Source organism: Apteryx rowi, unplaced genomic scaffold, assembly GCF_003343035.1.
Source record: "Apteryx rowi isolate R43461 unplaced genomic scaffold, aptRow1 scaffold_45, whole genome shotgun sequence".
Taxonomy (NCBI): Eukaryota; Metazoa; Chordata; class Aves; order Apterygiformes; family Apterygidae; genus Apteryx; species Apteryx rowi.
In genome coordinates this window covers 821,030-833,901 of record NW_020450705.1, presented here as the reverse complement: position 1 = coordinate 833,901, position 12,872 = coordinate 821,030, and the positions used below count along the sequence as shown (strand labels likewise).

Sequence of the window (12,872 nt, the reverse complement as noted above, 5' to 3'; positions counted from 1 at the left end):
CGGCGGCGGGTCGAGGGGGCGGTGAGCAGCGGCGTGCCCGTCTGCCGCTCGGAGGGAGCCCTGCGGGCGCTGCAGCGTGCCTGTCTCCTCCGCCCAGCGACCTGCAGAACGAACTGGAGAGGGAAATCCCGCTGAGCCCCTGCCAGTACCCCAAGAGCCTCAAGGACGCCATCGTGCGCGGCCCCGGCGCTGGCGCCAACCCCGCCTGGGCGGTGATGAAGTGAGCGCTACGGCGGGGCGGCTCCTCGCCGGGCTGCGCGCGCCCCGCCTGCTCCCGCGGCCCCTTCGGCTGAGCTGTCCGAAGGGGAGGCCAAGCCGAGGGGGGCTCCCGGCCCGCAGACCCTTCAGCGGCACGCTGGGCACGACAACCTCCCCGCGCCCTGGCCCCGCAGGTCGTTGCTGGCGGCCCCCCTGCAGCCCGAGAACTACCAGGAGAAGTTCCAGCTGCTGCTGCACCTGGAGGAGATCCAGATGGAGGTGGACATCCGGCGCTACGACATGCAGGACGTGACCATGGTGCAGGACAGGGAGCTGCTGGTCCTCGACGTGCGTACCGGCATGCAGCCAGGGCGGGAGGGGAGCCCGGGCGGCCGGCGGCGCGGAGGGCGCCCAGCGTAACGCCGGCTCCGCGGCGCAGGTGCCCGGCGTGGCCGAGAACCGCCCGTCGGTGCTGCGGGGCGACCACCTCTTCGCCAGCCTCAGCAGCGAGCGGGACCGCTCCCCGCTTGTCCAGTACAAGGGCTACGTGCACGCCGTGGAGCTGGAGAAGGTCAGGCTGGGCTTCTCCTCCAAGTGAGTGGTGTCCAGCCCCGGCAGGCGTCGCGGGGCCCCGGCGGCCCCGCGGGCCAGGCAGGAGGACGGCTGGGTGGTGGCGACCACGCTCTGGCCAGCTCCTCGTGCCCTGCTCACACCGCTCTTCCCCAGGCTGCAGAAGAAGTTTGTGAATAACCTGAAGTTCGACGTGACCTTCACCTTCAGCCGGCTGCCGCTGCAGGTGCAGCACCGGGCCGTGGTCCTGGCCATGCAGCGGGGCTTGGCCGGAGTCCTCTTCCCCTCCTCCTCCTGCCAGCAGTCCCTCTTCGACGGCACCTTCCAGCCTCGGTGAGCTGCCGTGCCCTCGCGGCGGGGCGCTGGGGTGGGACATAGGGGCTGGGGCTGGGCTGGGCGCGGGTGCTGCCCGTGCCCAGCTCCTGCTCCTCCAGGTGGTTCGACCAGAAGCTGCAGGACAACGAGGAGCAGCGCCGAGCGGTGACGCACATCGTGACGGGGGTGTCCCGGCCAGCCCCCTACCTCATCTTCGGGCCGCCCGGCACCGGCAAGACGGTCACCATCGTGGAGGCCATCAAGCAGGTAAGGGGCCAGCCCGGAGCACCGTCGCGGCGGCCACGGGGCTCTGTCACCTGTCACCTCATCCTCACGTAGGTATGGACGTGCCTGAAGGACTCGCGGATCTTGGCCTGCGCCCCATCCAACAGCGCCGCGGACCTGCTGTGCCAGCGCCTCATCAAGGACATCCCCGCCCGGCACGTCTACAGGATCATGGCCAGCTCCAGGAGCTACCAGGAGGTGCCTGCAGACATCCGGGTAGGTCTGCGCCCCGTCTCCATCCCCGTCCCCGTCCCCCGGCGAGGGGCGGCCATCCCACCCAATGCCACCTTTCAGCCCTGCTGCAACTGGGACGGCGACCGGCAGTGCTACGTGTACCCGAGCAGGACGCGCCTGGCGCAGTACCGGGTCCTGGTCACCACCCTGGTGACGGCGGGCAGGTGCGAGGGGCCGGACCAGGGCCAAGCGGGAGGGCACGGCGGTCCCGGAGCCGCAGGGAGAGGAGGGGGGAGGGATGGGGCGGCCGGGGCCATCGCCGCTCCCCTCTCCCCCCAGGCTGGCGTCAGCCAACTTCCCACCGGGACACTTCACCCACGTCTTCATCGACGAGTGCGGCCACGCGGCCGAGCCGGAGAGCGTGGTGGCCGTGGCGGGTGAGTGGTGCCGCGTGTGCCCCGTGCTGCCCGGCGCGCCACCACCGCCACGCCGGCGCTGAGCCCTGCCTCTGCCCAGGCATCCTCGCCGCCGTGGACCCGGACACCAACCCCGGCGGGGGGCAGCTGGTGCTGGCCGGGGACCCCCAGCAGCTCGGCCCCGTGCTGCGGTCGCCGCTGGCCGCCGAGCACGGCTTAGGTGAGCAGGGCAGGGGGACAGCACTGGGACCTGCCGTGGTGGTGGTGGTGGTGTCACCATGTGCCATGGCGGTGGTGGGGCCGGGAGTGATGGTGTCACCATGCACCATGGTGGCAGCGGTGGTCCAGGAATGTTGGTGTCATCACATGCCATGGTGGTGGTGGTGGGTCTGGGAGTGATGGTGTCACCACGTGCCATGGTGGCGGTGGTGGGTCCGGGAGTGACGGTGTCCCCACGCGCAGGCACCTCGCTGCTGGAGCGGCTGATGCGGCACAACCCCCTCTACGCCAAGGCGGACGGCGGGTACGACCCGCGCTTCGTCACCAAGCTGCTGTGGAACTACAGGTGGGGACGGGCAGGGGCGGAGGGACATCCCAGCCGCGTGGGACGGCAGACACATCCCCCCCGCCACCGCCGCCGCTGCCCAGCCCTGCCTCCCGCCGCCAGGTCGCACGCGGCCATCCTCAAGGTGCCCAACGAGCTCTTCTACGAGAGCGAGCTGAAGGCCTGCGGCAGCCACCCGCGCGACACCCGGGGCCTCTACTGCGCCTGGCAGGAGCTGCCCAGGAAGGTGAGGCCGGGCGGGCGCCCGCGGGGCCGCGGCAGCTCCCGACTCCCGACTCCCGACTCCCTCCGCCCCCAGGGCTTCCCCATCATCTTCCACGGCGTCTCCGGGGAGGACAAGCGGGAGGCCAGGAGCCCCTCGTTCTTCAACACGGCCGAGATCGAGGTCCTGCTCGGCTACCTCAAGAAGCTGCTGCAGGGCGGGGGCAAGGGCGGCTGCCCCGCCGCCTCGCCCGCGGACGTCGGCGTCATCTCGCCCTACCGGAAGCAGGTGGGGCCGGGGGGGGGCTCCCCGCTCCGCTCCGCTTCACGCACCGCTCCGCCCAGGTGGAGAAGATCCGCAAAGCCGTCACCTCCCTGGACGCCGACCTGCGGAAGCTGCCGGACATCGGCCTGCTGAAGGTGCGGCGGGAGGGACGGGGGCGCGGGGGGCCCAGGGCGGCCGCGGCCCGCGCGGGCGGCGGCGCCCGGCCTCACCCCGCCGCGCTGCCCAGGTGGGCTCCGTGGAGGAGTTCCAGGGCCAGGAGCGGCGCGTGGTCCTCATCTCCACCGTGCGCAGCTGCAGCGAGTACCTCCGCCTCGACGAGACCTTCAAGCTGGGCTTCCTCAAGAACCCCAAGGTGCCGCGGTGCCCCGGGGCGCCCGCGTCCCCGCGGAGAGGCCGCGGGAGCCGGCTGCCGCCGGGGTAAAGCCCTCGCTCTTGTTCTCCTCTCCTGCAGAGGCTCAACGTAGCCATCACCAGGGCCAAGGCGCTGCTCATCGTGGTGGGCAACCCCGCTGTCCTCAGCAAGGACCGCCACTGGTGCAGGTAAGCCTGGCTCGGCTGCCTCCTGGCCCTCACCTGCGGCGAGTTTGGGGCTCTCCTGCCTTTGCACGCCAGGCGGGGAAGGGCGGCGCTGGAGCTTCTTGCAAGAGCAGCAACGCACCGAGGTGCTGCCCATGCGCACATTGCACAGTGTTGGTGCTCGTTGCAAGAGCAGCAACGTGCCAAGGTGCTACCTGCATGCCCGTTGCACAGCGTTGGTGCTCGTTGCAAAAGCAGCAACATGCCGAGGTGCCACCTGCATACCCATTGCACAGTGTTGGTGCTCGTTGCAAGAGCAGCAACATGCCAAGGTGCCACCTGCATGCCCGTTGCACAGCGTTGGTGCTCGTTGCAAAAGCAGCAACATGCCGAGGTGCCGTCCGTGTGCCCGTTGCACAGCATTGGTGCTCGTTGCAAGAGCGGCAACGTGCCAGGCAGCCACCCATGCGCCCATTGCTCTGCACCTGCCAGGTTTCTCGCGTACTGCAAGGAGGAGGGCGGCTACACGGGCTACCCCTGCGAGGAGGAGAGCGCAGAGGAGGATGGCCTGGCCACCGAGCTCGACTCCCTCCGCTTGAGCAACTAGCGACCAGGTACGCGAGGGCCGGGACCCGCGTGGCGAGCACCCGGACCCCTGCGCTCGCCCCAGCCTGCAGCGACGTCCCGCTCTCCCCTGCCTCGCTCCCTGGGGGCGTTCAGCGCCCCAGGCAGATGCGGCCCTCATGGGGGGTCCCCGCCGCTGCCGGCCCAGCCCGGCACGGGCGGACGAGCGCCCGCCGTGCCCTGCTGCGCCGTGCTCGGCACGAAGCGGTTTTGGACGGGGCCGCGCTCTGCGGCCGACCCGCAGACGTTGCACCCCCGAGCGGCATCGCTCGGCGCACGGAGCTGCAAGGGGCGCGCAGCTCCCACGACAGCCGCATCCCGTTCGCAGACAGCGGAAGGCGGTTTCAGCAGGCCGGAGCAGGAGCGCCCAGCCGCACTGCCCCGGTGCGCCGGCGGCGGCTCCGCGAGCTGGCGCAAGCACCGCGGCACGCACTGCCTTCCCTTCCCCGCAATAAAGGCTTAGAGACAACCGCCGCCTTGGTTTTGCCCGCCCGGCCGCGCTCCGGCCTCCGCCCCTGCTCGTGCCCTTCCCGAACTGCCCCCGGCACGGGAGGGAGCCCAGTGGCCCCCGCGCTGCGGCAGGGCCACGGCGCCTGCGCGGGCTCGGCCCCGGGCACCGGGGCCGCGGACCTGGCCAAGCCAGAAGGATGCCACGCCAGCGGGGTTGCCACTACCAAAATACCAGTTTGCATTTATTCTCCCAGTTACACAGCTTGATTTACTGGTGCCGAGTCCACAGTCAGTTCAGCCTTAAAGAGCGCCGAGGCCTTACGCTGCTCGAGGGCTGGGAGGAGGCGCTGGCGCGGGTCCGGGGAGCCGAGCGTTTCGGGCAGCAGCAGGACTCCGTGCAAAGGCGGCTCCGCGCGGCTCTGCCTGCGGACCGGCATGGAAACCGCCCCGGCGAGTCCGCGCCGACAGCCAGTGCACGGGAGGGGGCACCGAGCCCGCACCCACGGGCCCTCCGGGGCCCCGACCCGCTCCGAGCCCGGCACCGCCGGGCGCCAACACGCTAGGTTCCTGCTCGGACGTCAGGCTCCCCCCGCGCCGGTGCCGATGCCGATGCCGTGGGCGCGGGACGGGACGGGACGGGGCGGGGCGGTCGCCGGCCGCTCACAGCAGCGGGCAGCCTTTGCGCTTCTTGTTCTTCCTGACTTGCAAGCCGGCGCGCGTGGCCATCTCGAAGACCTCCCGCACGCCCTCCTTCGTCTTGGCCGAGCACTCCAGGTAGCCGAAGGCGTTGATCCTGTTGGCCATGTCCCTCCCCTCCTCCGGCTTCACGGGCTCCTAGGAATCACCGCAAGGGAGGCTCGGGAACGTCCCCGGAAGGGGGCAAGAGGCCAGGACGAGCCGGCGCTGGCGGTCCGTGCCCCGGGTGGCGGGGCGGCGGGCGCCCGGCGCGCAGCCCTACCTGCTTCATCTTGGCGAGCTCCCGCCGCGTGTGCTCGTCGTTCCGCAGGTCCTTCTTGTTGCCGACGAGGATGATGGGCACGTTGGGGCAGAAGTGCTTCACTTCGGGGGTCCACTTCTCGGGAATGTTCTCTGGGGAGAGAGCGCGCGCGGGCTCCGCTAAGCCCCGGGGCCCTCGGGCGCGCAGCACCCTCGCCAGCTGGCAGGCTGCTGCCCCGCGGCCCCCGGCCCCTACCTAGGCTGTCTGGGCTGTCGATGGAAAAGCACATGAGGATAACGTCCGTGTCCGGGTACGAGAGGGGCCGCAGCCGGTCGTAGTCTTCCTGGCCCGCCGTGTCCCAGAGGGCCAGCTCCACCTAGCAGGGAGACCCGGCTCAGCGGGAGCACCGCTGTTCCTACGCCGCTCCTCGGGCTCCGGCACACGTGGGGCAGCCCCGTCCGCCGGGCACGCAGCTGCGGCAGGAGCGGGCACGGCCGCGCATCCCGCCGCCCCAGCACTTCGGATGGGAACGGCTCCCGTGCTCGCCCGCGGTGACGGTTACCTGCTTTCCATCGACCTCGATGTCAGCGATGTAGTTCTCGAACACCGTCGGCACGTAGACCTCGGGGAACTGGTCCTTGCTGAACACGATCAGCAGACAGGTCTTTCCGCAGGCTCCGTCTCCCACAATCACCAGCTTCTTCCGGATGGCTGCCATGGCTGCAAAAGAGGAGCTTTGGGGCGGGGGGAACAGAGCAGACGCAACGCTCTGGGTTTTTCCCGATACCCCCAAGCCCCTAGCGCAACCGTCCGGCGGCATCACGAGACGACGGCACATCAGCCAACCTGGGCGCCAAGAGCCGGCGTCTCCAGCCCGGGCCGTTTCGGGGCCGAGGGGCTTTCCGGCACTCCGTTACTCGTGCAATGAGCGGCTTGGCTTGGCTCGGCTCGCCGCCTCCGCTGCTGCGCGCTCCTGGACGGCCCCGGTCAGAGGTGCTGCGGGAACAGGTTCGACCGGCCCCGCTCCACCTCGTTGTTGCACCCACCACTGCAGAGTGTCACTTGTTCGTGGTGATCCACCCCAAAACGACGAACCTCTCCAACTTACCCAGACGCCTGTCTCTTGCCCCGTAATGCGGCTTGCATTCGCGGCGCCCCCCGAACTCGCCGAGGGCACGCGGCTGCACTGCATCCCGGTGCGCAGAGGAGCCAGCCGGTGCCTCCGCACCGCAGCCGCTTCGCTCCCACCAGCACCTGCTGCTGCCTGCTCCGACACAGCGGGTGCAGCGGAGCGTCTGGAGCTGAGCGGAGCGGCTGCTGCACAAGCTGCCGGAGAACCACCCAGCCGGCCAGGCTCTGCCGGACCCAAGCCCTCGGGAAACCCGGGGACATGCGGAGAACCGATCCGCATTTCCCGCACCGCCCCCGCCGGCCCCGCTGCCACAACCCCCTCCCGCTTCAGGGCTTTTGCTACCCAACAGGCGAACCGGATTTTTTATGACCTGGGCGTCACTCCCCAAACCGGTTGGTTTTCGGATTATAAATTCCTCGGGGCAGACCCGGTGTCCTGGGTGGCGCCCGGCGCTCCGGGCTTGTAAACAACCCGATTGCGGGCAGGGAGGCTCCGGGCGCCCGGGACGAGCCGCGGGGCCGGGATGGATCCTTGGGCGCACGACGCAGCGAGCTCCCCTCGGCACGGCACGCGGCGCGGGTCCGTGCCTTCCTCCCGGCTGGGCCCGGCTGAAGCGCGACGCCCGTTTCAGCCCTCGGACGGGTCGCGAGGAACCGTCCAGACGTGCGGTCGCGGCAGACAGGGGAAAAGGCTTGTCCGAACACAGGCCAGAGCCCCAGGTCTGGGCAGGGCACGAGCACATCGGCTCACGAGCCAAAACACCGGTGTTTTACTAACGCCACGGAGCCGTTAACAAAAACAAGCAGCTCGTGGGTGTAATGCGAGAAGAGCCGGGACGAAGGGCCCCGTCCAACCAGAGCCAGCGCTCCTCAACCAGGAGAGCCTCGCGGCGTCAAACACAGCCCCGCACAAAAAAGGAAAATACATCTATTTACTTAGATAGAAAATTCCTTTGCCCGCAGCAAACCGGGATTTGCCGCTTTGTTATTCCGCATCTGCGAGACTGCCAGAGGCGGCGAGGCAGCCTGGGAAGCGCCGCTATCTAATCGGCAGAACGCGGGGGGAGGCACATCCGCAGCGCGCAGATGAGCATCCACGGGGACAGACCGCCTCTTTGCAGGCGCAAAAACGAGACCTGCTGGTGCAGGCAGCAGGATCTCCGGTCCCAAACGCAAACAGCCGGAGGCGGCGGGGCGCGCAGCACAGCGGCGAGCCCACACCGCGCCGGACACGGGAGCATGACAACTGCACCATGCCGGATGCGGGAACATGATGCCTGCACCGCACCGGACACGGGAGCGTGCTGCCCGCGCTGCACCGGGAGCCAGACGCTTCCCGGAGCCGCGGGACACTCGGCACTGACTCATCAGCACAGCGACTTTTCTCCCCCGCCCAGAATCTCAACACAACTCACTGCGTTACTCACCGGCGCGGCCAGAAATAGCAATCCGAGGTCGGTGTCCGGAGACGGGCGAGGCGGGAGCCTCCTGGCCGCCAGCAGCCCTCTGGGACCCTGGCAGGCCGGGGCCACAGGGACGCGGGACTGGCCGGGCACCTCGCTCCCTCCGGCACAGCCGGACCCGGCCGGTGTTCCTGCAGGGCAGGTTAGCTTCTCCCCGCAGGTGCCGCTTTGTCACCCGGGACGCGCGATGCAAAGGGCCCCGCTCCGCATCGACAGCTCCATCCCCGGACCGCGAGCTGGTGACTGACAGCGGCAAATCCAGGGGCAGTTCAAGGAGGGGAGCTCCACCGAAACTGCCAAATGGCTAAAGCAGCAGTCACCAACGCTGGATACGGAAATGCAGGTTGCAAAGCCTTAACCACCCAGTGCTTTAATAAACACTGGGGGCCAAAATACTTTAACAAACTAACCCGGCACATGGAGCAACCGAGGTTTTCAGGAGCGAGCAGCATTTTAGGTGCCTAACTTGAGATTTCTTGTGCTTGTTCAGAAGAGCAAAGCCTCAACAGGCAGCCGAGAAATTGCAAAATGGAACAAAATTGCTCTCCTCTATTTTCCAAGCAGCTACTCTAAAGCCATCACGGTAAAAATAGCAAGGGCTGCAGCATGGCCGTTACAGCGTGAGCCTCTCCCGGCTTCGTGACTCAAGATACGAAGTTCCTGCTGGGTAGGAGATGGGGAACTCCTCTGGAAACAGGATGCATCTTTCATCCAGTTTCTGTTACAGGATCTCAGGAAATGGCAGAGAAGGACGTTAACGCTTTGAAGAAGGAATGAAACCAGGGACAGAAACCTTCCAGCCAAACTCTTTTGCCAGACTTGAGCTCCCTGTGCCAGCAGAAGAGTTTGGGGAATTTCTAATTTAGAACAAACTCTGTTCGTTGATAGTCCAGCCCTTCTGCTGGAGTTGTGACGCCACCTACCCGCAAAACCACCCGAATTTCCTTTGGCCGTGACCCTGGCCGCAGACGCAACCCCGGAGCGGGATAACTGGGGGCGTCGAGCTGCGCCGTGCTGCAAGGAGCCCCGCGGAGGCCGGGTCCTGCGCGCAGCCCCGAGCCCAGCAGACGTCCCGCTCCGAACAAAACCTCCTCTCCAAGGATTTGCACGGGATGGCGGAGCAAGGAGGAGGGTCAAGTCTTCCGACGCCGTTTCCACAGCAAGAATCCGATCTCGTGACGCCCTACGCAGCCAGACGAGCTGAAGCCGTGAATGCTTCCCGAGCGATCTTCTCGGCAAAAGGCGGGAGGGCAGACCTGGGGCTCGTGCTCATGCCTTTCCAGGACAGGTTTGCAGAGCCACCACAAAGCGTTTCGTTACAGGCTTGTCGGATTATCAGGAAATACCTCTCCTGTTGTGGCAGTTCTCCCATTGCTCCTCTAGGATCGAAGGTAGCGAGACATTCGGAACAACTGGTCCGACTCCATCGTCTAAAACAACGAGTTAACTCTGTCCCCAAAGCCATTTTGCAACGAGAAGTCAGACTGCTTTGATTTAACTTTTGTTTGGGAAGGAGCTGGGCTAACGTGACCCAAACCAGACTGAAGGCTAGAATAACTTGCACGGCATTTCACCAGATTCCCAAACCCCAAAACTCAGGCCTTTAGTCAAGCCAGCGCAACCTGTAATACAGACGAGACCTAAGAGAGCCCACAGCATCCAAAGAGCATGAAAGACAGCGCGAAACCCTAGCAAGGAACACAGAAAATGTTTGCTAACCAGTGCAGCCGGGGACAAACCGTCTCCGCTTCTAAACATGGCTTTGTGCGCGCAAGGGACGGCTGCCACATCCCGAGGCACCGCCGGGCGAGTGCACATCGGGACGGCACGGGGAGAGGCGCGACGGCCGGGGCTGGCACGCAGCCAGGCAAACAACCACGGCTCGCGGAGAGCCACAAATCAGTGCTGGAGCTGCCAGGGCCCCGGCTGCAACAGACCGGTGGAAGCAGGCAGGAAGGACTTCAGAAACGCAGCAGGAGGAGCAAAACTCTCCCTTCACTCCCCAGCCACACAGACCTACAGCTCTAAAACTTGCATGGATTCCCAGCAGAAAGTCTCTTAATTCTACTGTTTTGCAGCAGAAATGGCTTTAGCTAGCATTACTTGCTGGCGTCGCCGGTGCAGTGAGAAAGAAAGTAAACTTCCAAATTAAAATCTAAAAGATAAACCCACTGAGGGGAATTTAATTTGCTGAGCTATCTAAATCATAGCAAAAGTAGTGCATGGCTTCCTGCAGATATCTCAGGTACGAGAGGAATTCTTAAACAGGAGCAGAAAAAAGTTCCAAAGACGTCTCGAAGGGAAGACAGCAATGCCGTGAAACACAAGGGAAACCGGAGCCTAAATTCTGCCATTACGAGCTCCTGGGCAGATCTCAGCTTCTAGACCGACGGTCACAGCGGTACGGGCTGTGGCAGAGCAAGCAACCGCAGTTTCACGTACACGCAGCTGCTGGGCAGGCCACGCCACGCCACGCTGTGCATGTGTACGTGCTGCACGCGCCCAAGCCCACAGCCCTTACTCATGCGAGTAACCATTGCTCACGTTCGTGTCAGAGCCCTGCACCCAGGTACGAACCACACGAGGAGCAGCTCCCACCCGAACCCGCGCTGCCCTCCCGCATCCCTCCCTGCGGGCGTCCGCCTGCACGGCCCTATCTAATTGCATCAGTCTGCAGCGTCTTTTGGAGGGGAGGAGAGCAGGCAGAGGGGAGCTGCGCGGTGGCTTCAGGGCTCTCCCACGAGGATCTGCTGGTGTTCGCGAGCCCAGAGCTTCTCTGCCCTGCTTGCCATCGCTTCCAGAGTTACCAGGCACGCAGCACTAAGGATGAGGAAAGTGTCTTTATATATCTCCTGGGAAAGCTGCCCAAAACTGCTGCTTAAGGCCCAGGCCTGCCATATCCAAAGAACCAGTGACGATCAGAACAGGAGCTCAAACTCAACGCTCAACTCTGAGATCTTACAAACTGTGTGATATGGTTTCGGCACGATTAGACAGGCTGAATTTTAGAGCACGCTCCGGCCAGTGGAAAGTGGAACGGTCCGGACAGCCCGGGAACAGGAGTGAACAGGCAGCTCGTGTCAAACCCAGAAGAACATCCACAAGCAAAGCAGAGAAAGGGACTTGGGACTGAAGGATTTTAAAGCCCAACAGGGCTTGAAGCAGGCGGCGTGGGAAAACACACGCTTGCTCTCACCGCTGCTAGGGAGAAACCCCAGAGCGGAAGGAATCGCCGCGTGTCCCAGCCCTCCCGGCCCCCCTTACGGCAGGGCCTGCCCCGCACCAGCTGGGGCCCCAGGGAGCATCGCCCCGTGCTTGCTTGGCAGTGGTGACGCTGCGTGTAAGTACCCAGCAATCCAACGTATGAGACAAACATAACCGGGAGCGAGGAGTCTTATTACAACTAATTTACATGTCTTTTGTGGCACGATGGCATCCAAAGAAGCGAAAGCCAGGTGATCACTCTTGAAGCAGTGAATAAACCTCATGTGCGCAAAACACCTCTTAAATTAAACTCACAGGGATGGCAGCTGTGGACTTTTTACATATCACTATGCTAAAGAGAAGCTAACTTTTTATATACAGTTGCTGAACCTATTGGCCTACCTGAAGTGTTTTATTTTAATAGGACGCACTGAAAATAATACGAGTGAAAAACGTGGCACACAGTGAGCGAGCAGCGAGGAAAACCCCCATCGGTACACCGAGGTGATAGAGTTCCCTCTTTCTTCCAATTTTCTACTCCATCTGGTACCTACATCATTTTGCCTCCTCCCTCAAGGAGGCCTGTGCTGCCGCCCTTACTTCTTTTTCCAAAGAGCATTATGCCAGCTTGTTATTTTACCTTCCCCCAAAGTAACAGCCCTCCCAGGCTCACAGCAACACAAGTATCTTGCTGAAAGCTTCAAATCACACACCAGGATCTCAGCAAACGCCTGCACTTGTGCAAGGCTTTACTGCCTTTGCCCCAGGGCCAATCAATACTTGCTAATACATTCCTTACTTTTCATGTCGATACTCCTCTCCAGTGTAAACAGCAAGTTACAAGGTAAATCTGGTTAAATGCTTCTGATAACCATTGGAAGAGGGTGACTTGGCTTGTTTTCCACTTGGAAAACATTTCCCTGGAAAGGCTGTATCTGTCAAGAATGTGGATGCAATTTAAGGTCCGTGGGGTCTCGCACAGCCTTTAACTGTGCTCCTTGCAGCTAAGAAAGAGGAGCCGAGTATAAAGTGAAACTGCTGGGCCACCAGAAGACACTTGAAAAAAAGAAAATAAAACACAACTGATACCAATGAAATACAGATAAAACACATAACTGAAGCCATCAGCTTCCTGCCTTTGGTTTCACAACCTAAGCAAACACTTTGCTAGGGATGTGGTGCGGGTGCTGCCCCTGCCTCGCGTGGCTCCTGCTCCGGGCAGCGATGCCCCGGGCAGCGGCGCCGCCTTTCCCGGGCGCCCGGAGGCCGAGGCCGGGCCGAGGGGATTTGGCAGCCGCTGGAAGGACTTGGCTGCCAGACTGTCCGCGCTGGAAAGCGCGGCGCGGTCATGGTTTTGGAATGCTTCCTTGCTCCGGAGACATTACACAACGATCCCCCCCACCTAAACGCTTACCAATGAGCTCGGCAGCACGCGAAGGGAACTTTTTTCCCTTTTTCCGACGCAAACACGGAGTCGCTGCTCAGATGAGGAGGCCGCGCGGGAGGCGGCGCTGGGAGGGGGCCGCCCGGAGCCGGG

General features: G+C 64.1%; 2 protein-coding genes across 5 annotated transcripts in view; one reads left to right on the top strand and one right to left on the bottom strand.

The window, feature by feature from the left end:
- MOV10 (Mov10 RISC complex RNA helicase) overlaps positions 1–4,224 on the top strand; it is a 7,485-nt gene extending 3,261 nt beyond the window's left edge. Inside the window, exons 6-21 of the mRNA XM_026077332.1 lie at positions 98–220; positions 393–546; positions 638–792; positions 925–1,101; positions 1,203–1,350; positions 1,423–1,584; positions 1,663–1,766; positions 1,882–1,979; positions 2,059–2,178; positions 2,421–2,523; positions 2,626–2,749; positions 2,822–3,013; positions 3,070–3,144; positions 3,237–3,362; positions 3,462–3,550; positions 4,019–4,224. Of these exons, the coding sequence (XP_025933117.1) occupies positions 98–220; positions 393–546; positions 638–792; positions 925–1,101; positions 1,203–1,350; positions 1,423–1,584; positions 1,663–1,766; positions 1,882–1,979; positions 2,059–2,178; positions 2,421–2,523; positions 2,626–2,749; positions 2,822–3,013; positions 3,070–3,144; positions 3,237–3,362; positions 3,462–3,550; positions 4,019–4,133 (2,065 nt within the window). The 3' untranslated portion in view covers positions 4,134–4,224. The remainder of the gene's footprint in view (positions 1–97; positions 221–392; positions 547–637; positions 793–924; positions 1,102–1,202; positions 1,351–1,422; positions 1,585–1,662; positions 1,767–1,881; positions 1,980–2,058; positions 2,179–2,420; positions 2,524–2,625; positions 2,750–2,821; positions 3,014–3,069; positions 3,145–3,236; positions 3,363–3,461; positions 3,551–4,018) is intronic.
- Positions 4,225–4,826: 602 nt separating this feature from the next.
- On the bottom strand, positions 4,827–12,782 carry RHOC (ras homolog family member C). 4 transcript variants are annotated; one of them, XM_026077312.1, is made up of 5 exons: positions 12,750–12,782; positions 6,100–6,257; positions 5,793–5,913; positions 5,559–5,689; positions 4,827–5,434 (listed from the first exon to the last, which is right to left on the bottom strand). In XM_026077312.1, the coding sequence occupies exons 2-5, from the start codon at positions 6,253–6,255 to the stop codon at positions 5,261–5,263; spliced, it is 582 nt and encodes a 193-aa protein (XP_025933097.1). In that variant the 5' UTR covers positions 6,256–6,257; positions 12,750–12,782; the 3' UTR covers positions 4,827–5,260. The 4 variants fall into 4 exon arrangements, with proteins under 4 accessions (XP_025933097.1, XP_025933095.1, XP_025933096.1 ...); XM_026077310.1 differs by lacking the exon at positions 12,750–12,782 and adding an exon at positions 12,135–12,146; XM_026077311.1 differs by lacking the exon at positions 12,750–12,782 and adding an exon at positions 6,384–6,627.
- Between the last annotated feature and the right edge of the window lie 90 nt (positions 12,783–12,872).

Excerpts from the sequence above, each read along its gene's own strand:
- RHOC (XM_026077309.1), bottom strand. The coding sequence starts at position 6,357 with ATGCCGCCGGACGGTTGCGCTAGGGGCTTGGGGGTATCGGGAAAAACC. Across the intron at positions 5,914-6,099 it reads TCGAGGTCGATGGAAAGCAG|GTGGAGCTGGCCCTCTGGGA; the intron begins GTAACCGTCACC and ends TCTCCCTGCTAG. Across the intron at positions 5,435-5,558 it reads AGCTCGCCAAGATGAAGCAG|GAGCCCGTGAAGCCGGAGGA; the intron begins GTAGGGCTGCGC and ends GGTGATTCCTAG.